The sequence below is a fragment of the Dipodomys merriami genome, unplaced genomic scaffold (assembly GCF_024711535.1).
Source record: "Dipodomys merriami isolate MVZ:Mamm:240054 unplaced genomic scaffold, mDipMer1.0.p SCAF_17, whole genome shotgun sequence".
NCBI classification, from domain to species: Eukaryota; Metazoa; Chordata; class Mammalia; order Rodentia; family Heteromyidae; genus Dipodomys; species Dipodomys merriami.
The window spans coordinates 7,915,760-7,941,196 of NW_027203048.1; the positions used below are offsets into that span (position 1 = coordinate 7,915,760).

Here is a 25,437-nt window from a genome sequence, read left to right on the forward strand (position 1 = left end):
TCTACATTAAGTGTAGAATATTTCATTATATTTTACATTGCTAAATACTTCACCAAAGACTTTCTAGAACCAGATTTGTGCATAAGTGTATGTGTATGTTTACATTCTTAAGACAATCAATCTTTGCGATGTGGGTCTGAAACATTCTTATCTTTTGGTTCTATAGCCAGTGTATTAGTTCACAGTTAGATGAGCTTCTCTGTCCACCAACAACAGTGGAAGGAAGAAATGATGAGAAGGCTCTTCTGGAACAGCTGGTATCCTTCCTCAGTGGCAAAGATGAAACTGAGCTCGCTGAACTAGACAGAGCATTGGGAATTGACAAACTTGTTCAGGTATTCCTTACACTTGCTATTATGTAAATGAAGCCACTCTGAAAACCCAGACTTTCAAGGAAGATTTTTTTTTGTATATATTTTTTATTGTAAAAATGCTGTATAGAGGGGTTACACAAGGAAGCATTTTCTATATTATTTCTACTGTGATTTAGCTGTCTTACTCTTTATGGAAGTTATCAAAATATATAATAAATAATGGCCTTTTAAATAATAATATCATGATAATTAGAGTTAGAAACAGTTAAAATTAGAAGAGACTCAGCTTTTCAGGAGCAGAATCTTACCTGTCTGGTTAGAATAGAATCCAGATTTGTACCCTCACTAATTATTTTAGGACTTAATTTATCCTTCACTCATACTTGTCTTTTATCTATATTCCATGGTATTCCAACTTCCTGGTTAGCATTTTTTCCAGACTGTGAGGTATTAAAATTACTTTAATGGAGAAGAGTGTAGAATATAAAGCATCTGGGTAAATAATGCTACAGAAAAACAATGAGTGTCTTCCTTTTTTTGAACTGTTTCTTGTTGTAATCTATTAAAATTTATTGGTTCTAATAGTAAAAATACCCTACTAGTCACATTGCTTGAACTCGAGGCCTGGCCACTGTCTGAACTTTTTTACCCCCTCAAGTCTAGTACTCTACCAGTTGAGTCACAGCTCCACTTCCTGCTTTTTGATAGTTAATTGGAGATAAGAATCTCATGGACTTTCTTAGCTGGCAAACCATGATCCTCAAATCTCAGCCTCCTTAGTAGTTAGGCTTACAGGTATGAACCACTGGTGCCCAGCTTTATAGTGAAATTCTTTTCAAACTTGTAGCTTCATTTAATTGACTTCAGACCTTATTTTAATACATTTTTGTCTCTATTGGCAGTTAAACATTGCAGTTAACATGTTACATTTTGTTATCTTTTTAAGTAGTTGTACAAAGGAGTTTCAATTCACCATGTAATTTAGGAATATAAAAGATCTTGATTAAAGTACTGTTACATTTTATTTCATTTTCTGAACTTCAAAAGATTCTCAGTGGGGTCACAATTTAACATGTCCATCTAAGTATCCAGTGCTTGTGATTAGACTCACCCCTTCCATCATTCTACTCCATTCCATCTGCATTCAATTAAATATAAAAGCAACTTTCATAAATGATTCCTGAGTAAGCTTCTAGAAGCGTGAGCTGAGAATGATATCATTATGGTGACACTGTCTATTGATCACCTGCACTCAGATCCAGAGCTATAGAGAAACACATAACATTTATTGGCAGAAATTTATTTATAAAATATTCTGTCTTTTCTTAACAGGGGGGTGGATTAGATGTATTGTCAGAGAGATTTCCACCCCAACAAGCAACACCACCTTTGATGATGGAAGAAAGACCCAACCTCTATTCCCAGCCTTACTCATCTCCTTCTCCTACTGCCAGTCTCCCTAGCCCTTTCCAAGGCATGGTCAGGCAGAAGCCCTCACTGGGGACTATGCCTGTTCAAGTAACACCTCCCCGAGGAGCTTTTTCACCCAGCATGGGCATGCAGCCCAGGCAAACTCTAAACAGACCTCCAGCTGCACCTAACCAACTTCGACTTCAGCTACAACAGCGGTTACAAGGACAACAGCAGGTGAGTGCCCTTCTTTTGCAGTGAGGACTTTTCTAAGATTTGTGCTAAATCTCAGAAATAAGATAATTCAATTACTGTAATAAAGATGTCAGTCCTTTCCCATAACCTTCATGGAAGGTTCAAAGAACCATCCATGGTCTTCTGTGGTAGGTATTAGTCTTCACTTACAGACTGCTGGTTCATAAAAGGTTCAAGACCTACAGGGTTTACAAAGTAGAGTAGCAAGAGATATTGTCTGATTGTTGGAACAAAATAAAATTTATTTGTGTTGTTTGAAATTGATCAGATAGATGTCTAGTGATATTATTAGGAGAAGGACAAGAGTGCCTGGGAGTGGTAACTTAAATGTCTTATGACAAGAATGAGTAGATAGGGCTGGGAATGTGGCTTAATGGCAGAGTGCTTGCCTAGCATGCATAAAGCCCTGGGTTCGATTCCTCAGTACCACATAAACAGAAGAAGCCAGAAGTGGTGCTGTGGCTCAAGTGGTAAATCTTTAGCCTTGAGCATAAAGAGGCTTAGAGACAGAGCCTGAGTTCAAGGCCCAGAACTGCTCCCACCTCAAAAAAAGGATGAGTAGATATAGTGGTATTAATTATTTAAGATTACATTAACAGCAGATACAGAATCATCAAGGACCACAAAAGCAAATGATTTAATATGTCATCTCTCAGAGAAGCACTGGGGCTGCAAATGCAGCTTCTTATTTTTGTAGCCATACTTGAAGACTGGGTTTGGATTTGCTGACCTTTTATAAGCCTCCAAACTTTATACAGTACCATTAATCTAGGGATTTTTTTCATTGTATCCAGTATGTTGTAATTTTTGTAAAATAAACTTGACTTGTTTCAACTTACATTCTTAGTCTTTTGAGTTTAGGAAATATGTAGGTTTTAGCAATTAGATTCCCTTTAACTTTTTTGTTTGCATTTTTATTTTTGAAGTGATTGTGAATATATTATCCAGTTCCACAGTGTTGGATAGTTGTAGTTTTTATATTTACACTGTATGAACTTTCTCAAAAAGTCATTTTGTTTTTTGATCGAATAAGTATGAGAGAATAAATGAAATTGGAATTTTAAGTTGAGTTATTTGGCAATGAGACATTTAATCTATGTTAAAGCATCATGGGTTTTTGTTTTTGTCCCAGCCTGGAGGTTAGGGGATATAGCTCAAGTGGTAGAACCCTTGGAGACCCTCAGGCCAATCCCCAGTAAAAGTAAATAAAATCTAACTTGTCCTGGAACTTGCTGTATGGTCCAGGCTGGACTCAAACTCATGATCTTCCTGCCTCAGCCTCCTGAGTGCTAGCACTTAGTTGTATGTGCCACTATACCTGGCTAGATTCTTTTGTAAAACTTTCTACTCTATATAATATAAGGCTTTCTACTCTATATAATAAAATACATTTATATGTTTATAAAATTTATAAGTTATAAGGTACTTGTAATCATAAAATAGTACAGAGCTAAGTGCAATAGCACAAGTTTATATTCCCAGTTATGCAGAGGGTCAGTTGAGTCCAGGATTTTGAGATCAGCTGGTGCAACTTAAAGAGTCCTTGATACAGTTCAGTGGTAGAGCACTTACATAGCATGTGCAAGTCCTAGATTCAATCTTCATCTTTAATAATGATAAAAAGCTGGTGGCCTGTAATCCTAGCTACTCAGGAGGCTGAGATCTGAGGCTCACGGTTGAAAGCCAGCCCAGGCAGAAAAGTCTGTGAGACTCTTATCTCCAATAAATCACTCAGAAAACTGAAAGTGGCGCTGTGGCTCAAGTGGTACAGCGTTTGCCTTGCACTCGTTCAGCTTTCTTCCTCAGCTGGCACTATACCACTTAAACCACATCCCCAGCCCAGCTTTTTGCTAGTTATTTTGGAGATGTAGTCTTTTGGAGATGAAGACCTTTCTGTTTGAGCTGGCCTCAAACTGAGATCCTCTGGATCTCAGCCTCCTGAATAGCTAGAATTAAAAGCATGAGTTACCAATCTTTGGCTAAGAAAAATTTTAAGCTATAGGTAGTTTACAATTAAATCTTACTAAATGTGTGCTTGCTTCGGCAGCACATATACTCAATCTTACTAAATGCTTCTATGTTACTAGATAAAATAAAGGCATACCTAGGGCCAAGAGTCCTAGCCTGATCTAGACTGGACTTCCAAACCATTGTTCCACAGAAGATTCTTCTGGAAGATGTTAATATTCATGAGTCAGAAAAAAAAGTTTATGATAAATGAATAGCATCATATATCCTCTTCTTAGAGATGCACAATATGCTTTGGCCAATTAAAGGCTCATAAAATTACTGCAGTAAATAACTCTTATTTCACCTTGTGTAACCCATCATTTCCAATACTTCATACAGCACAGCATGCTATTTTCCTGGCACATCTATTAATATCCTGCAGAACAATGTTCTTTAGAGCACCAATTTGGGAAATGCTGGTCTGAAGTAATTACTTCTTCTAGTTAAATAAATAATCCATTTTCTCAGACCATTTGTTTCTTACATAATTCGCTCAGGCTAATGATATTATGTTGGATTTTCCCCAAATACATACCCAGCATACATAGTGTCTCAAAATGAAAATACCCTGCAAGTACCCTATCTTCCCCTTTATCTTCCAGGCCTTTGGAGCTGTACCCTTATTTTGTACTTGCTTGCTTTGCTTTGCTTTGCTTTTTTTTTTTGCCAGTCCTAGGGCCTGGGTGCTGTCCCTGAGCTTCTTTTTGCTCAAGGCTAGCACTCTATCACTTTGAGCCACAGCAGCACTTCTGGCTTTTTCTGTTTATGTGGTACTGAGGAATCAAACCCAGGGCCAGATGCATGCTAGGCATGCACTTTTCCACTAAGTCACATTCCCAGCCCGTATACTTGCTTTCTTATTTGCAATATTTTAAGACCTAAAATTGATGTTTTTAATTCCTCCTTTACTGTGCTTATCTGAAATAACTATTAAGATGCCTTAAAAAGAACACTAAAGTACCTGAACATATATACATGTGCATATTCTACTTTTAAATGCTCTGCCATATTTAGTGATCTGAAGGCAGATAATATTAGATGAATACTGGGAATTACTAGTCTTTTGACGTATAAGCATAAGGAATGTTCCTAACCATTAACGCTAAAACCTTTTTTTTTTTTGTAATGGATAAAAAGTTTGTGTACCTCTTATGAGGCCATGCTATTTGTGTTTGCACAGGAATCTGATCTCTTCTATTTCCGTTTTTCCTAGTTGTTACACCAGAACCGGCAAGCAATCTTGAACCAGTTTGCAGCAGCTGCTCCTGTTGGCATCAACATGAGATCCAGCATGCAGCAACAAATTACGCCCCAGGTAAAGCCAGGAATCCCAGAGTTGGTAGAGCCTCTCTAGCCCAAGAGGTGCCTATTAAAATACCCACTTGAGTGTCTTTGAAATGGCTTGTGAGCTGATCTTTAATGTGTATAGGATAGTTTTCTTCTAGAATGGATTAATAAACTATTTGTAATACCTGTTACTGCTGTTTGATCTGAAGCCAAAGATTCTTTTTGGTTTCATTTTTATTGTTGCCATTGTTGATCGGGTAGAAAATTTCTTACTGTTGTACTGAATGGCACCAGTAATAGGAAGCCTCTAACATGAAGCTGAGACTGGATCTGAAACTTGGTCAAACCCAGTCAGATTGCTAAGCTGTCTTAATTATCCTGTACACACTGCTCAGTCTGAACATCAATATTTTCTAGTTTAAAAATTCTGAGCCATTGGAACTTTACATTTAGAAAGAACTAAATGGAACTGGGCATGGTGGTACAAGCTGTAATCCCAGCTCTTGGTAGGCAGAGGCATGAAGGTTCCAGAACAAGACCCTTTCTCAAAATAGAAAAAGAAGCCAGGCACCGATGGCTCACACCTATAACCCTAGCTACTCAGGAGGCATCATAGACATAATGTTGAAGCCAACAAAGGGATAATTCTGTATAATTCCACTTCTGTAAAGTTCAAGAAGAGACAAACTCAGTCTTGGTATAAACCATTGTCTGCTCTAGGAAAGTAGCTGATGGGAGAGGTTGGCTACAAAGGGAGAGAGAGACTGTTCTACCTTGTGAAAATGTTTATCTTGATTGGATCATGCTTGCTAGCATGCAAAACTCATTGATAGCTGGACATTGGTGGCTCATACCTATAAACCTAGCTACTCAAGAGGGTGAGATCTGAGGATCTTGGTTTGAAGCCCACTCAGGCAGTAAGGCCCATAACATTTTATCTCCAATTAACCACAAAAAGCCAGAAGTGGAGCTGTGGCTCAAGTGGTAGAACACTAGCCTTGAGCACAAAAACTTAGGGATAGCACCTAGGCCTGAGTTCAAGCCCCATGACTGGCACCAGAAAAACAAAACAAAACAAGAACTGGATGGCCTGATGATGATATCTAGTACCCTCTCACTTTATTTCCATACATATATTAGTGTTTTTGTTTCAACCACTTATTTATATTTCCTTAAACCAAGATGATGTAAAAAAAACTTTGAGCAATGAGATTTTAGAGAAGAGTCAAACAAAACTCTTCTTCATAAAATGTACTTAGGCAAATACACACAGCCAACAAATCAAAGAGATAATGTTGACAGAGGCCACTAGTAAGCAGCAGATATTGATGTCTTCATGAGTCCAGATTTGGGATTCTGTGTCTTACAGATTATGTATCTCAGAGCTAGATAGAGCACACTCAGTGGCAATTAGTTTGTGAGAACAGAAGAGTACACTTCTAGTGTTCACATAACCATTAACTCTATTGGAAACCCATATTTTAGTTTCTTCCAGGTTGGACTGTATCCAATTGAAAGTTTAATTTTAATGGAGCTATATTCTTTAATCAGATCCTCAGTCTGAACTGACATCTTCTGAAGGCTTTTATTGACATGCCATGTTGCTTTGCATGCTAAACTGAAAGTAATTTCAACCTAATTTGACTTCTCTTTCTTCACCCATAATGTCATGGTTATTAAAGCACTTATACTAAGTCCTGGAGTATTCTTATGCTGCATAATAACATAAAATAGCTATCTTCATTTACTTTTATTTACTATCTTATTTTTAGTTAATTATATTCTTTTTAAATGATAATGTGTTAAGCATTGGATCCTGGATTTCTGTTTCTTCCCTTTCTTAACTGTATTTGTAGGGCTTTCTAATTGTAAAGCTACTGTTTATTGGAGATAATTTGGAAAATATAAGAAAGTATAATGAATAAAATCAAAATTGCTTATAATCAAATTCTTATTCATTACATAAAGTAGGGTAAATGATCTCAGCAAGAAAATTCTCCATAGAAGAGCCACAGTTAATTTTTTAAAAATAAGAATATCTCCTGACAGTCTGTTGGATGGAAGTCATCAAGACATTTTCTTCCACTTCCTTATGGTTTTTATGTTTCTGTTAACAGTTTTCTTGGCTTGTATTATAAAACTAATTAATATATTATTTGGCCTTTCTCACTTCTTTGGGGTTTGGACAACATTTAAGCCGTGTAATGGTCAGATATTTTCTTTGCATTTCTCAGTTACTTTTAACCTATAAAATGTCCTTAATTCATTTTCTCTCCTATGATTATTACTTAAGTTTTTTGTTCCTTTTGTGTTTGTTTCTTTTGTACTTTGATAATTGCTATATATTTCATTGCCCCAAGCAACCAGGCTTGACCTTGTGAGCTTTCCAGAATAGGTAAGGATTATAATAACTTCAGTAAGTGAAGGTTTTTCTCTCCTCCTTTGTAGCCACCCCTGAATGCTCAGATGTTGGCACAGCGTCAGCGGGAGTTGTACAGTCAGCAGCACCGACAAAGACAGCTAATACAGCAGCAAAGAGCAATGCTCATGAGGCAACAAAGCTTTGGGAACAACCTCCCTCCCTCATCTGGACTGCCAGTTCAAATGGGGAACCCCCGTCTTCCTCAGGGTGCTCCACAGCAATTCTCCTATCCCCCAAACTATGGTACAAATCCAGGAACCCCACCGGCTTCTACTAGCCCGTTTTCTCAACTGGCAGCCAATCCTGAAGCATCCTTAGCTGGCCGCAGTGGCATGGTAAACAGAGGCATGGCAGGAAACATGGGAGGACAGTTTGGCACTGGCATCAGTCCTCAGATGCAGCAGCATGTCTTCCAGTATCCAGGATCAGGTATGTGTCTATGGGATACAAGTGTATGATGAACCTGTAGAGTCCAATGTCACCTCAGGTGTGTTTCCATTCACTGACAACCAGTCAGTGTGCTAAAGAGGTGAGGTGAGACATCCAAAGCTCCAGGCTGAGGTCAGACCACTAAATGGTTGAATGGTTTGAAGCTTATCTCTCTGTTATAGCTGAAATGATTAAATTAAAGGATTTATAAGGACTTATCTGGCTTTAAAAAATTTAACATTTTGTGTGCAAAGTATATTCTCCTGGTTTTGTTTTGTTTTTTTCACTTTCTCTTATGGATTACTATGAGATCTAATCTAATGAGAGTTCTATTCAGGTAATGGGTTTTAGTACATTAACACAAAATTTTCATATCTTTTTTCCTTCGGGTTATTTTGGTTTTCATAGTTGATGTAAGGATAATCAGCCTTACCCAAGTGGTTCTGCTCATCCAAGGCACTGCTTGGTGTCACAGTGAACACTGTCATTTCCGAAAGTTTATTTTCTTTTTTAATCTTTCATTTGTACTGTCTGTTTTCTACTCTTTGTCCTAAGTAATATCTTTTCAAATTTTATTTTCTGCCACTTTGAGATTCTAACAGGTAATAGCAGAAATATGCATTTGACTAATCTACCTTGTTTACCCAGCATCTTATGCAAAGTCAGTGGCCAGTTCCTTAAAAAAATAAATCTCGTGCTGTTGGAAGGTGGCTCAGTGGTTGAGTGCTTGCCTTGCAAGCGTGACACCCTGGGTTCAATTCCTCAGCACCACATAAGCAGAAAAAGCTGGAAGTGGCGCTGTGGCTCAAGTGGTAGAGTACTAGCCTCGAGATGAAGAGCTGAAGGACAGTGCCCAGGCCCAGAGTTCAGTCCCCACAACCAGAAAAAAAAAATCTCTTGATTAGATTCAAAAGGAATAAATTTTAATACTGCTTAAGAATGAATTCTAGTTGAGCACCAGTGGCTTATGCCTATAATCCTAGCCACTCAGGAGGCTGAGATCTAAGGATCAAGGTTCAAAGGCCAGCCCAGATAGGTAAAATTAACCACCGAAAGACAGAAATGAAGCTGTGGCTCAAGTGGTAGAGCACTAGCCTTGAGCTAAAAAGCTCAGGGACAGTACCCAGCTTCTGAATTCAAACACACACACACACACACACACACACACACGCACACGCACACGCACGCGCACGCGCACGCGCGCGCGCGCGCGCCTGTGATCTTCAGTTATTCAGATTTGGAGATCAGAAAGACAAACCTAGCAAAAAGTAACCAATCTAAAAAATATAACAAAAAGTAAAAAGACTTGGAAGTATAACTAAAGTGGAAGAAAACTTGCCCTAGCAACTTCAAACCAGTACTACTTCTAGAAAAATTACTGTTTTATGGAAAGAATAGTAACATTAAAAGATGCAGAGTTTTTAATTTCTCCTACAACTTACTGTAAATTACAAATTTGAGCTGGACGCTGGTGGCTGAAGCTGTAATCCTAGCTACTCAGGACACTGAGATTTAAAGTCAGCACAGGCAAAAAAAAAAGTCTGAGACTCTTATCTCCAATAAACTAAAGCCAGAAGTGGCACTGTGGCTCAAGTGGTAGAGTGCTAGCCTTGAGCAAAAGAAGCAAAAGTAGGCCCAGAGTTCAAGCCCCAGAACCCCTCCCCCCTAAAAAAATCATAAATTTGTTCCAACATGACCAGTAGTCTAGAGGGCTTCAACATCAGGTTTTAAATTGTTACAGATTAGGGGCTGGGAAGGTGGCTCCGTGGTAGAGTGTTTGCCTTGCATGCATGAGACCCTGGGGTTCATTCCTCAGTACCACATAATCAGAAAAAGCCAGAAATGGTGATGTGGCTCTAGTGGTAGAGTGCTAACCTTAAGCTGAAGAGCTGAGGGACAACGCCCAGGCCCAGACCCCAAGACTGATCAAAAAAAAAAAATTGTTATGGATTCAAGTTCTGGTCTTTTCAAAAAACAAAGCAACTATTTTAGTTTAAGGAAGTACAGATGTAAAGATTCTGTGACTACTTTTGCCAAAATAATTGCCAATAGACCTAAGATATGTATGTCCCAACATGTTTCTTAAATGCCAAGTGAGCCTGACCCTGCCCACCCGCTTCTTTTTTAATTTTTAAGTAATTGCACAAAGGAGTTACCATTAAACAAAGCAGTTTATGAATGTAGTGCTGAGTCTTGAACTCAGACGCTGAGTGCTGGCCTTGAGCTTCTTTGGCTCAAAGCTAGCACTACATTCATGGTTGTTGCTGAAACTCCATTGTTTGTCAAGCCAAATATTTATTTTTAACCTCTAGTAGACAAACTTTTAGGCTAATCCCTTTACTAATGGATGATAATGAAACCAAACAATGACTACAGAGAGTATTTAAGACAGTAAAACTGTGGGCACTGGTGGCTCACGCCTGTAATCCTAGCTACTCAGGAGGCTGAGATCTGAGGATCACCGTTCAAAGCCAGCCCCGGCAGGAAAGACCGTGAGACTCCTATCTCCAATAAACCACCAGAAAACTGGAAGTGGCGTTGTAGCTCACATGGTAGAGCGCTCATCTTGAGCTGAAGAGCTGAGGGACAGAACCCAGGCCCAGAGCTCAAGCCCTTTGACTGACAAAAAAAAAAAAAAAAAAGACAGTAAAACTACTCTGATGATAATGTAATGGCTCATCTGTTCAAACTCAAATAAGGTATAACACAGGAGTCCATATAAACTATAGACTCTAGATAAAAATGATGTATCACCACCATAGGCTCATCAATATAACATGCTCACTATGGTGGGGGATATTGAGAATGGGGAACGCTGGACTTGAGAAGAGGCAGAGGCAACATGAGAAATCTCTCTACTTCTAATGAATTTTGTTTTAAACTTTTTGCTTGGGCCCTGGTACTGGCTTGAGCAAAACAAAACAAATCACCTGATAAAACAAGTTGTCTGACAAGGAAAACTGACCATTCACACCTGGACAGTTGAAGGAGGTGAAATCAGAAAGAAATATAAAAAAAATGCCCATGGATTTATGGTCTCATTATCTTTTTATCTCTGGCTCCACAGAATAATATGCTCAATGTGGTATCTTTTCTCCCCTCCCATATTTTTTCCAGAAATTATTTTATCACACAGTTAAAAATTTTACAAATAAATACTTTGAAGGACTACATCCTAAAATAAAATTTTACAAAGGCATACAGACATAGAAACTTGCTAGTAATAACAAGAGAAAGAAGCAGGTTAAAATAATTACAATTTTTTAAGGAAGATTTGAAAGAATTGTACCAAATTATTGCAATCAAATGATGGTATTCTTTCTTCCGTGTCTTTATAACTTAAATGCCTTAAAAACATTTCGGTGTAAGATATATTTTCTTGGAGGAAAAAGGAATACAGGATGTTACAGCATAACAAAAACATAAAAGGGGACCTTTTTTTTAATTTTTAGTTTTTGTCAGTCCTGGGGCTTGAACTCAGGGCCTGGGTACTGTCCCTGAGCTTCTTTTGCTCAAGGCTAGCCCTCTACCACTTGAGCCACAGCATCACTTTCAGCTTTTTCTGTTTATATGGTGCTGAGGAATTGAACCCAAGGCTTCATGTACATTCCCAGCCCAGGGGACCCATTTTTTAAAAAACTTCTTTTGGCTACGACAGTTGAAACACAATATCAAAGTACCTTAAACAATAATTCTGGAGATTGGCCAGATTTTGCTGCAGGAAGAGAGACTGAAACAGGAGTCAAACCATTTCTGTGGGTTGAGGCAGTGAAGCTGGGAAGTCAGGAAAGTCATGGCAAAGGGTGGTCACAAGGTCAATTATCAGAGAGAACAGAACTAGAGAAACAACTAGGAGATATGCAGAGGGCCCCACTCCAGCCTTTAGCACGTGTGCATACATGTGTGTGCATACAAAGCAAGGCCAGGAAAAACTTCCTGAAGATTAGCAGAAATAGTTAAGAGTTCTGCCCATTAGCACCCTCATAATTCATGAGGTATCAAGTAGAACACTTTTTTTTGCCTCAGTAAGAAGCAAAGTAAGCCCTAACCTAGACCTTGTTCTTACCTTACTAGGTACAGTCCTTAAAGAGTTAAGCTGTTTTGTGTAACCTCATCATAGCCCAGACAAAGGCCAAAATATTTAAAAGAGAATTCAAAAACAAACCAAGTTCCTAGCAAAGTAAATTCACAGTCAGATAATCTGTCTTTAAAAATTATACAGACATATAATAAACAAGAAAATATAATCTAGAATGAGGAAAAAAATTAATTACCCAGAAATAACACAGATAATAGAATGAGTACACAGGAATTTTAAGACAATTAAAAACAATAAATTTATTCTTTATGTTCAAGAAGTTAAAGATTGAATATTACTTACTAGAGGTATGCATGAACATAAAAATATATATGATAATAAAAACTTATAGAAAATGAAATCAGAGAGGAAAAATAAAAGACTCAAAAGCTGATTTACTCCAAACTGATCAGCATGCTAGTCAGAGAAATTGACAATTTTATTTTGAAATGTATGTGGAAATGCGAAGGACTAAAGAGTAACCAAAACAGTTTTGCAAAAAAAGCACAAATTTGGATAACTACCTAATTTCAAAAATTACCCTATAGTTGCAATAATTCCTAAACATGGTGTTGGTACAAATATGGACATGTAGATCACTGAAACTGAGTAAGAAGTCCATAAATAAGCTCTTACTTTTTTATATTGATTTTAAATGTATTTATGTTGATCATTATCCATAAGTGCTTTTCTGTATAAAATGAATAAACTCATGATAAAGGCTACAAAATGATTAAAACTCCAAAAATATTATGCCAACTAAAAGAAGATAGACACAAAAGATCACAGATGGTGAATATCAATATGTAGTTCCAACAGACAAATCTGTAGATATAGAAAGCAGATCAGCAGGTGTGTGGGACTAAAGAAGGGATTGCCTACCAACAACCCCAAGGCAAGGGAATGTGAAGTATATGACAGGAGTGTCTAAACTGGACTCTTGTTACATTGGGTTGTTACATTATAGTGTATTCACAGAAAATAATTTTGTTAACCTTCAGGAATGGTTCCTCAAGGCGAGACCAACTTTGCCCCATCTCTCAGCCCTGGGAGCTCCATGGTGCCGATGCCAATTCCTCCTCCTCAGAGCTCTCTGCTCCAGCAAGCACCACCCTCTGCTGGGTACCAGTCACCAGACATGAAGGCCTGGCAGCAAGGAGCAATAGGAAACAACAAGTAAGGGGGCAGTTTTTATGTACGGGCATCCCTGATACTTTGCAGTAAAGTAAGAGTAGCCGTGTTCCCATATGCCAAGTCAAAGATGGCTGTATTACATGATAGAAAGAACTGAATTTTATGTTATCAGTAAAAAAAAAAAAAAAGGTGGTTCAATGTTTGAAGTATGGCATCATTATTAAGGCAAATTTGTGTGTTTACTGAACAGAAAAGTGGTCTAGAAGCCTTCACCCTTTGTATCCCCCTTTCAGTACAGCTGAAGAAGCTGATCAGTCCCCATCAGATACAGCTTCCCTGGAAAAAATGGAGCAATTTTTTAATAAGAACATTTTAAAATCTTAGAAATGTAAAGACTTTTAAAATTAGAATTTAATAGAACACACAGGTTCAGTGTGTGTGAAAGATTTCATAACCACTGAAGGTCTTTCTTATTAGTATTTTGGAGTTTTTATTGGCATATATTAATTGTACCGAGGAGTTTCGTTATACTGTCCTCAGATATGTATATAATGTACTCTTATCCAATTCTTTTTTAATTGTATTTATTATTATAAAGGTGATGTACAGAGGGGGTGCAGTGCCTTCGTGGGGTAAAGAGTCCATTTCTTTTAGGAAAATGTTACTCTTCCCTCGCATCCTCCCTATTCCTCTTTTTTATCCCTGCTTTTATGAACAGTTTTGAATAGATTTCATTATTCTACTTGAAAATATGAAAATACTTTGATTATATTTATTCCCTTTCACCATCCCCTTTTATCCTCCCCTCCCCTGCTGGCTCTCCCCCACCTCTTTCCTACCCACCTACACCTCACCACCACCCCGCTACCTCCCCTTCCCCACTGGAGTCTTCTTGTTAAGTCTAGATTCTCAACAAAAGATCTTAAGGCTTCTTGGGTCATTCTACTTCATTCCTTGTAGACATCTGAATTATCAGTGGCCTCATTTTACCCATTTTGCTAATAATTATCTCACTAAAGTCTTTTTTTCCCCCAAATTCTGTCTGCTGAACTTTTCACACATCACTTAAATTTTATAAGGATTTTAATTTGGTTGTGTCTTGGTTCTGCTGACAGGGAAGCCATTTAATCTGACAACATAATAAGTAAGGCAGGTAGTTAAAAACATAAGACTATATTCTCTTAAAGTTCATTGAAAGGTGAGAGAGGAAATCTTCTTGTTAGAGAACTGTTTAGCTTTCAGTGAGGACTGTATAAATTAGGCAGGAATGGAACCATTTTGGTGGCATACAAGAGGAATGTAGTCTCCTAATGCAGTCTAATCCCAACTTGCTAAACTTTCCACCTAACTGCTCCCTGACAAGCCCCTTTGCCTCTCTTGACCAGCATTCTCCCTCTCTCCCCTTCTCCCCTTCTCCCCCTCTCCCCCTTAAACCCTCACGTATACTCAGCAACTCTCTGTAAGGAATCAAACCAATCCCCTGACTTCAGAACTCCAGCTAAGCATTTAAATATGGCCTGAAGGAATAGGGGCATAGCTCAGTGGTAGAGCAGTTGCCTAGCACAAGGCCTCGAGTTTGATTCTCCAGCACCACAAAAGAGGAAAAGACTCCTGCTGACAGTGACAGGTCTCACTAATCTATATCTTTGCTCCCCATTACATTTAAGTTCCTTGGAATCATATCCTCTGTCTGCTTCCTCTGCTCCACACCGTGTTGAACCAGTCAGGATTCCACCCATCCTGCTGTACCAAAAGTGTTCTTGACAAGATGGTTAATACCTTCTACACTGCCAGACACCATGTTTGTCAGTAGAATTAGATATATTTGACATTTATCATTTCTTCATTTGGTTTATCTCCAGCCCAGACAATGCCCCTGAACACTAAAGTATATACCCAACTATCTAAAGACACCTCCCCATAGAAATCTCAAGACAACTCAAACCTGACATAACAAAACCAAAGTGAGATTCTCCCAGAAGCCCATCCCTCTCCTGCTCTCCCCCCAGTAAATGACAAAATGCCATTCTAATTAATTGTTCAGAAGAAAAACCTTTTCTCTTTCTCTTTCATACAACACAACCCATCAGGAGATCACACCAAGAGTGAGTGTGTGTGTGTGTGTGTGTGTGTGTGTGTGTGTGTGTGTGTGTGTGTGTGTGTGTGTGTGTGTGTGTGTGTGTGTGTGTGTGTGTGTGTGTGTGTGTGTGTGTGTGTGTGTGTGTGTGTGTGTGTGTGTGTGTGTGTTACAGTGCCAGGACCAAGGCTTGAACTCAAGACCTAATGCTCTCACTCAGCTTTTTCACACATGGCTGGTTATGTACCATTAAAGCATCACCTTCCAGTCTTGCATTTTGCTAGTTAATTTGAGATAGAATCTCTTGGATTTTTTCTTTTTTTTTTTTTTTTTGGGTCCGGTCGTGGGGCCATAACTCTGGGCCTGGGCGCTGTCCCTCAGCTCTTCAGCTCAAGGTTAGCGCTCTACCACTTGAGCCACAGTGCCACTTCCGGCTTTTTTCTTTTTGCTTATGTGGTGCTGAGGAATTGAACCCAGCCTCATGCATGCAAGGCAAGTACTCTACCACTGAGCCACCTTCCCAGCCCAGAATCTCTTGGATTTTCTTTCTTTTTTTTTTTTTTCTTTTTTCCTGGCCTGGGGCTTGAACTCAGGGCCTAGACAGCACTGTCTCTGAGCTTTTTAGCTCAAGGCTAGGACTCTGGTCTGTTGAACCACAGCCCCACTTCCTGCTTTTGTGAGTAGTTAATTGAAGATAAGGGTCTCATGGACTTTACAGCATGGGCTGGCTTCCAACCATGATCCTCAGATCTCAGCCTCGTGAGTAGCTAGGATTGCAATCATGAGTCATAGCACCAGCTTATAAATTTTCTTGTCTGGCTGGCTTCCAATCTTGCTCTTCAGACCTCAGCTTCCTGAGGAGCAAGGATTATAGGTATGAGCCTATAATTCTTCATGCCAACTTAACTACTGTCCTTTCTTACCTCTCTGACTTAGCATGTCATAATGACAGCTACCTTCGCCTTTCTCATGGATGACTACAGTAGCCTCCCTGCCTCCACCTTAGTTTTACCATAGCTTAATCTTTGCATAGTATTCAGGGTGATATTTTTAAACCATGAGGCATTAAGTATGTCAGCCTTTACTCAACTCTCTAGTAGCCCTCCAGCCCTTACTTAAAAGTAGGCCCCTGTATCACCTTGCTCCTGGATATCTCTCTAACCTGATCTACTCTTCTCATTTGCTCAGCCACCTTGGTTTCCATTTATTCTTCTTTGCTTGTATTCATCAAATCGACTTCAAACTCATTTAATCCCTTTGGTAGAATATTCTTCCCTTAAACATCACCATAGTAGACATAGATATTAACTGTTGCCTTAGTCAACATAGGCAGTATATATTATTAGCATGTATAGTAGCAGATAGAACCACTCATTTTCTCTACCACATGGTGTAAGATACCACAGAGCACATGAAAAGCTGCTCCTAGCAGGTGATGGTGGCTCATGTCTGTAATCCTAACTAAACAGGAGACTGAGATCTGAGGATTACAATTCAAAGCCAGCCTGGGCAGGAAATTTGGTGAGACTCTTATCTCAAGTTAAGCACTAGAAAACTGGAAGTAGCTCTGTGACTTAAAATGGTAGAGTGCTAGGCTTGAGCAATAGAACTCAAGGACAGCATGCAGGCCCCAAGTTCAAGCCCCATGACTGGTTTAAAAAAAAAAAAACAGCTCCTGCTGCCAAATAACCTACTTGGTACTAGGCAGATCAGTCATTAAAACAAGCAAATAATTGGTATCATGCTCAAAGAGAGTATATAATTGATTCTTTCCTATTATTTGTCTGGTAAGAGAAAGGGTTAAAGCAAACATGTGTATCCCAAAATTGAGCTGTTTCTGTGTAACAGTCATGAAGGGAGATGCTTACAAAGACCAAGTCCTGTTGGTTAACTTTTTGTTTGATTTCTTTGACCAGGGGCTCTTCTGTGTGTGTTAAATAACCTGTAATGTCTATGGAACACCATCAGGACATGTTTAGGAGCTGCCAAATACCTTGTACTACCTTGACAAAATAATGATTACTTCCATAAGCAGACATGAGTGCTGAGTGGGGAAGAGGTCCCATAAGCCTTGGACTAGGGTGCTAGTGAGCCCAACTGCTCTTTCTAGGACCTTGAACAGTAGTTCTGGCTGAAGGAGGGCTTGGTCTTCTTTCCTTAATGGAAGAAACTAAAATGGAACTATTGGCAGGAACAGTTTAAAAGAACTTAAGCTAATATATAGTCCTATATATAAATTTGAAAGAAAGTTAAGACCTAAACTTTTTGCCTGTAAGTATGACATCATTCTAGTTCTTGAAGCTTCCCCATGCATTAACTTACACAGCCTTGCTCTTTCTCTTTCATGGTGATGACTTATATATCAGTTGACAAATGAGCATTGTGTAAGACAAAAATGTTCTCATTAGGAGATGAGCATAGATTCATAGGTTTCTTTCTTGCCTTCAATTATGAGAACATAAGCATATATAGTGTGCATACATGAAAGGGCCACAGGTGCATTATTGGCTATTTCCTAGGCATATAATTTTCTGTGTACATTTATGTTTTATCATCAACTTAAGAGAGAATTTGACACTCTTCTTCAAACATGATGAATACATTGTTTTGTCTATTAATTTACTATGATTACCTTAATGTCTTGGAAGCCATAAATGTCATTACATCCTGCATACCACTTGAGAGCTAGCAAGGAATAAAAAGCAGTGATGAGGGAAATCATTTTTAGAATCAAATTCTCCAGAATCAACCATTGATTTATAGTTATAAAATACTTAGGAGTTTTGTAAATCTTATGAAAGACACATTTCATAGCATTTTCCTTTAGATGCGTGTATTTGTATCATTAGGAATTTTTAAAGTTTGAATATAAATTTTCAAATTGAATTTAGTTGTTTATTTCATTCTAACTACTAACAAACTGATTTCACATTTGAGATCTTTAGTAAAACAACAATCTAGAACTTGGCCATGAAGAAGGAAGTTGATAAAATAAGCCCTCTGAAAAACATAATTACCCTTCTATTTTGCTTTCTAGAGAAGACATAGAGTTATATATATTCAAGCCTCTGGAGATACTTATAACATGAGCTCTTTTCAGTTATTAAATCCATTGAGCACAATTCCAAATATTTCTGAATTATATTCAGTCTTGATAAATTTTAGATACAGACTTATGTGCAACTTAATGAATGTAAAATATTTAATTTGGAAGCCTGTCTAATGATATTTAAGTATAATCTAATCAAATTATCTACATGTTCATGATCAGTGGATGTAATCTGGATTGTTTTTGAGTTAACAGTGTGTTCAGTCAAGCTGTCCAGAGCCAGCCCACACCTGCACAGCCAGGAGTGTACAACAATATGAGCATCACCGTGTCAATGGCAGGTGGAAACACAAATGTGCAAAACATGAACCCAATGATGGGCCAGATGCAGATGAGCTCCTTGCAGATGCCAGGAATGAATACTGTGTGCCCTGAGCAGGTGAGTGACACAGCTTTCATACCTCTCTCTCACACATACACATCCCACCATCACACCATGCCATGACTCACACAGTTCACTATCCCAAAGAAAATCATGTAAGTTGACAACTGGAATCTGAGCTCTGGTGGCTCATACCTGTAATCCTAGTTACTCAGGAGGCTGAGATCTGAGAATTACGGTTCAAAGCCAGACCAGGTAAGAAAATCTGTGAGACTCTTATCATCAATTAAACACCAGAAAACTGGAAGTGGAGCAGTGGCTCAAAGTAACAGAGCACTAGCTTTGAGTAAAAAGGCTCAGGGACAGTGCTCAGGCCCTGAATTCAAGCCCCATGACTGACCTTCCCTTCTCCCCCCCCCCACAAAAAAAAAAGAATTCAATCAAATTTTAGCAGAGTTCAAATAAGATTTTAGTCTCAAGAAATTTAGTATAGAACAAGAATAGATACACAACTTGAATGATGCATCAGTTGAATAATAGTACAGAACAGTTGTGTTAAGAGGTGAGCACAGGGGCTGGGAAGGTGGCTTGCCTTGCAAGCGTGAGGCCCTGGGTTTGATTCCTCAGCACCACATAAGCAGAAAAAGCCAGAAGTGGTTCTGTGGCTCAAGTGGTAGAGCACTAGACTTGAGCTGAAGAGCTGAGGGACAGTGCCCGGGCCCAGAGTTCAGGCCCCACAACTGACCAAAAAAAAAAAAAAGAGGTGAGCACGTAAGACCATATATATTTATATCAAATAAAAGAGATATGTATAATGTATTTAAAAGAGAAAAGAGCTGGGTGCTGGTGGCTTATGCCTGTAATCCTAGCTACTCAGCAAGCTGAGATCTGAGGATCAAAGTTTGAAGCCAAGCAGGAAAAGTCCAAGAGACTTTAAAAACTGGAAGTGGAACTGTGGCTCAAGTTGTAGAATGCCAGCTTTGAGTGAAAAAAAAAGCAAGAGCATAAGGCTTAGGATTCAAGCCCAAGTACTAGCACCAAAATGAGAAGGAGAGGGAAAGGGAAAGGTTGGAGGAGGAAGGATGAGGAGGAGGAGAGGGAGGGAGAGAAGGATTTGGGGAGAGAAGAGGGAGAGAGAGAACTGTTTTATCCAGTTGTTTTCAGTTATTAGAATTACTACCTCCATTAAATTAAAACAAAAATGTAATGATTGGGTAAAAATACTTAAAGTGGACTTCTTACATAGTTATATCTTATTTTGTATTAAGCTTATTAATACAAGCTTGGTTGGTCCATGATCATTTAATGTATTGTTGCTGTGGTTGGATTTAAATATCTTCTCTTTTTGCTTTATTCTTAGTCCTAACTTTTGCCTTTTTTGTGTGCATAATGAATATTTTTGTTCATCTCTTTTGTTGACTTAACTGCTCTGTTATTTTAGTAAGTGCATTAGTGTATTATGTCTTTCTCCATCATCTTGTCTTCCAGTGATATTAAATCATCTCATACATAGTATGAGAACTCACAGCAGGATATTTTCAGTCTTCCCTCCTGTGCTGTGTTGTCATCCCTATTCTATCTGTATATACTGATAGCCTATAATAAATTGTTACTTTTTTTTTTTGCTGGTCCTGGAGCTTGAACTCAAGGCCTGGGCACTGTCCTTGAGCCTTTCTGTGCTCAAGGCTAGTGCTCTACCACTTGAACCATAGTACCACTTCCAGCCTTTTCTGTTAAGTGGTACTAAGGAATCGAACCCAGGGCTTCATGCATGCTAGGCAAGCGCTCTACCACCAAGCCATATTCCCAGCCCAAAATTGTTACTATTTTTAAAAGAATTTTTCAAATTTAAATTTTCTGCATTTACGCTTACACTCACCACTTCTTCGTTCCTTTGTGTAATGTCAGATTTTCATAGAGTATATTTTTCTTCTGCCTGAAGGTCTTCTTTTAGTGCTTTGCATAGTGTATGTCTTTTGTCTTTTGTATGTCTGAAAAAGTCTGTTTCACCTATCTTTGGAGGTTCTTTCGCTGCATTCTGGGTTGGCAGTTTCAGCTGTCAGTGCTTTAAAGATGTCACTATTCTGTCAGCATTGTGATGAGACACTTGCTGTCATTTTCATCTTTGTTCCTCTGTGTATGACTGACTTTTCTCTCTGCCTGACTTTTAAATCTTTCTTTTTATAACTTGTTAAGCAATTTGATTATGATACACTTGGGTGTGATTTTCATTGTTTATTGTTCATGTGATTCGTTGAGTTTCTTAATTCATAGGAGTATAATTTTATAGAAATTTGGCAACATCTTAGTTTCCATTGCTTCCAACAGTTTTTTGGGTTGTTTGTTTTGAGGAGGTTGGCAGTACTGGAGTTTGCATCAGGCAGGCTACCACGTGAGCTGCTCTGCCAGTCCCTTTTTGCATTGGTTATTTTCAAGATAAGGTCTCACTTTATGCCTAGGGCAGCTTGCACTGAGATCCTCGTGGTTGTGTTTTTCTTTATTGCTGGGATGCTGCCCCCAGTTACTGTGTTTCCCCCATGCTTTGAGATGACAGGCATACATCTCTGCACCCAGCCATTGATTGAGATGGAGTTTTGTGAACTTTTATGACTAGTTGGCCCTAATCCATGATTCCCCAAGCTCTACCTCCCAAGTAGCGAGGCCTGAGCCATGCATCCAGCTTCAAAGATTGTTTTATATCATCCCTCTTCTTCTGCAACTGTAATTTCACAAGTTGTAAACCATATAGTTCATTGATTCTCTGCAGTTGGGGGAGGATTTATTGTTGGGGTGAGATTGATTCTTTTATTTTTTTTTTCCAACTTTGAACTGGAGACCTTGAGTTTCTTGATTGGCATCAACTTATTCTCACAGGTAGCTCTGCCACCTGAGCCACCCCTCTAGTTCCTGCATGTTTCATTTTAGATATTATCTATTGCCATAGTTTCAGATTCACTATTTTTTGTAATGCCTAATCTGTTAGTTTTGTCCAATGTATTTCTCATACCAGACATTGAAAGTTTATATCTAAAAGTTATGTTAGGATCTTTTTGGGGGTAGGGGAGGGGAGATGGTCTTGGGGCTTGAACTCAAGGTGTGAGCGCTGTCCCTGAGACTTTTCTACTTAAGGCTAATGCTCTACCACTGAGTCACAGCTCCATTTCTGATATTCTAATGGTTAATTGTGGGTAAGAGTCTCATGGACTTTTCTGCCCAGGCTGGCTTCAAACTGTGATCCTCAGATCTCAGCCTCCTGAGTAGCTAGGATTACAAGTCTAAGACACCAATGCCTGCCATATTGGGATCATTTTTGTATCTTCTTTATCTCTAAAATATCTTTTGTAACTGCTTAGTATTTCCTCTTGCTACTTGAACATATGGAGTATAATTTTTATGACTGTCATGATAACCTCCCTTATCTGTCATCTGAACTGTTTTAGGGTTGATTTCAAGTGATTAGATTCTTTTTCATTATGAGTCATGATTTTCTGCTACTTTATATGCCTGTTAATTTTTTATTGGCTGTCAAACGTGAGTTTCACTTGTGTATATTCCTATCAATATTCTTGAACCTTAAGTGGCGCTGTAGCTCAAGTGGTAGAGCACTCGCCTTGAGCTGAAGAGCTGAGGGACAGCGCCCAGGCCCAGAGTTCAAGCCCCACAGCCGACCAAAAAAAAAAATCTTGAACGTTGTTGTCAGAAATAGCTAAGTTATTGGACATAGTTTGATGTCTTCATGGTTTGCTTTTTGTTGCTTGGTGAGACAAAATCAGTGTGTTCTGGGGCAAGTTTTGCTTTACTTTTGAAACAAGTTTATTATACTATGCTACCTGTTACAGCATGAATTATGTGTTCCATAATTGCTGTTGGGATCAAGATCTAGCCCCAACCCTATGTGGTTGCTGAGAATGAGTCCATGTCATCTATTCAGGTGACTCTTCCCCTGCAGTATGACCTGATCAGGGCTCAGCTACAGACTTGAGAGTATCTGTACATCTCCAGAGCTTCCTCTTTGGCCTTTTCCCCTCTGACATTCTGCCCTCTGGATTCTAGCTACTTCTCCTTATCTCATAGAGCCTGCCAATGATCACTGCAGTAGAAATTCCTCAGCTGTTTTCCTGTTCTTACTTAGGGATTACTGTGCTTCATTGCCTTTTGTTTGTTTGTTTTTATATCTTGAGAACCTTTGTTTCCTATGTTTTGCCCATTTTTTGAGTGGATTCTGTGAGTAGGATAAATACTATCTCTGCTACTTAACCTTGACTAAAGCAGAAATCTGTTACTAATTTAAGAGGAAGGCATATGTATGTGTGCGTCACAGAAACTTTTTATTGAAGTATTATATATAATTCTATACAGAAAAGTATACAAAGTGCACACACTTAAACTAACAGAATGTCACTAGCATCCTAGAAGTTCCCCTTGTGTTCCCTTACATACTCTCCACCCCCACATTGACATGGTAAATTGTTTTCTGTCAGTTTTCCACTAAAGAATTTGGTCTTCACTTAAATAACTAGCTTGTAATTTGATCTTGTATTTATCTTTAATAGATGAACGATCCAGCAGTAAGACACACAGGCCTCTACTGCAACCAGCTTTCATCCACTGACCTTCTTAAAACAGAAGCAGATGGAACACAGGTCAGTAAGAAAATTCTATGCCCAGAGCTGCCAAATGTACTCTAGACACGTGGAGGATGTTTCATAGTATGGTAATTACAAGACTGACCTTGGTATGAATGAGTCCTGGCTCTGCTCTTTCTAGCTGCATCCCCGTGGGCATGTGCAGAACTTTCCTGAGTAGCTCTCTGACCACAGAGCTAGCAAGTACCTGCTGACAGGATTGTTCAGAGGGTTAAATGAGATAAGCTTTCTGGAAGATTTAATTCAGTTCTTTTTGGGACAAATAAAAACCCAAAGATGACCACTAAATGCTAAGAAACACACTGTTAAAACTAATCCATAATCAAAACACTTCAAAAGATCTCCCTAAGTTGAGACAGACAGTGCATGCCATATGCTCTGAACTCTGCCTCCAAACATCAAGATGACCAATTTCCTCTGCTAACCTAAGTTTGAATTTGGGGGGGATTAGTTTACTCTGGTGCCTGGTTTAATCCTTAGTCTCTTAATATTTTTAACATAAGCATTATGCTACATATGGAGAAAGAAATATACATATTTTCCTTGCCCTTTAAATAAATTGTGGGGAGAAGAGAAGAAAGGAAGTTTGATTGTAAAATCTCTGGCTTGCCAGTCACTGTGCTTGGCACTGTGTGCTTTATCTCATTTAAGCCTCACCATAACTCTGTAAAGGAGGTTGTATTTCTCTTCTTCACAGATAAAGAAACTGAGCCTGGGGAAGGTAACTACAGGTAACATTCACACAGCTAGGAAGAGGAGGAGTGGAGCTTCACACTCAGATACTTCTAATACAGATATATACACATAAATTGTCACGTACTTCAGAAGGCAAACTATCAAATTTATGTTACAAGTAACAAGAGTCATGGCATTCAAAGAAAGGAGAAATAGGAATCGGGCATAGCTTAGTGGTAGAGTGCTTGCCTAGCATGCTCAAGGCTCTGGGTTCCATCCCCACCACTGTACAAGGAGAGAAAGAGGAAATGGGGGAAGAACAAAGGAAAGGAGGGAGGAAAGGGAGAAAAGGGCAGGAGAAAGAATGTTAAGATGTGAGAGGACATTTCTGTAGGAGGTGGACTAAACTGGGCTTAAAAGTCATTCTCAGGCCACATGAAAGAGAAAGATGAGGTGTTTGTTGGAGGCCATATTGGGGGTGGATTTGGACATAGAGACAGAGAAATAATAATAGCATAATTAGCATAATTATAGGAAACCACTAAAAGTAAAGGGAATCAAAATTGGTACAGTAGACGGAGTGACTTTGTAGATGCTTTGAATACTGAACTAAGGGATCTGACTCATTCCTATAAATGAAGTCATTCCTGAAAGGAAAGACTGATACACATGTTAGTGTAAGCCTTATCCTGAGTGGAGGAGGTAAAGGGCGGGGCACTGACAGCTCACGCTAGAGGAGAAAGGTCAGGATACTGTGTCCAGAATCTGAGCTCTAGCAAATAGGACTACAGTCCTATGAGGGTCAAGAAGGCATTTTTTTTTTGGCCAGTCCCGGGGCTTGAACTCAGTGCCTGGACACTGTTCCTGAGCTTCTTTTGTTCAAGGCTAGCACTCGTACTCTACCACTTGAGCCACCGCGCCACTTCTGGCTTTTTCGGTGTATGTGGTACGGAGGAATCAAACCCAGGGCTTCATGCATGCTAGGTAGGCACTCTACCACCAAACACATTTGCAACCCGAGAGGGCATTTTTATGATGCAGAAATGAAGGCAGTCTTCATTCACTAGAAGTTTTTTTTTTTTAAGTCTCATACTTCACAGAGACTTGTTCTGGGCAGCATGACAAATTACTTAAAGCAAAACAAGCAAGTTTTAACGTTTCAGGGCCCTGCTGAAAAAATTCCAGAGGCTGACACTTAGCTCTCATCCCATTCTTCTTCCAGGCAGATCTTAGGCTTCTGCTTTAGGCTTTGTCTGGGGGCATGGCAAT

General features: G+C 39.0%; 1 protein-coding gene across 7 annotated transcripts in view; it reads left to right on the top strand.

Annotated features, from left to right (window-relative positions):
* The window catches only part of Ncoa1 (nuclear receptor coactivator 1), a 216,795-nt gene that overhangs the window by 186,896 nt on the left and 4,462 nt on the right, over nucleotides 1–25,437 (top strand). For all 7 annotated transcript variants that reach the window (XM_070025127.1, XM_070025132.1, XM_070025126.1 and 4 more), the window contains 7 exons: nucleotides 167–335; nucleotides 1,647–1,961; nucleotides 5,203–5,304; nucleotides 7,725–8,127; nucleotides 13,207–13,381; nucleotides 18,721–18,904; nucleotides 23,401–23,490. In XM_070025127.1, coding sequence (XP_069881228.1) covers nucleotides 167–335; nucleotides 1,647–1,961; nucleotides 5,203–5,304; nucleotides 7,725–8,127; nucleotides 13,207–13,381; nucleotides 18,721–18,904; nucleotides 23,401–23,490 — 1,438 coding nt within the window. The remainder of the gene's footprint in view (nucleotides 1–166; nucleotides 336–1,646; nucleotides 1,962–5,202; nucleotides 5,305–7,724; nucleotides 8,128–13,206; nucleotides 13,382–18,720; nucleotides 18,905–23,400; nucleotides 23,491–25,437) is intronic.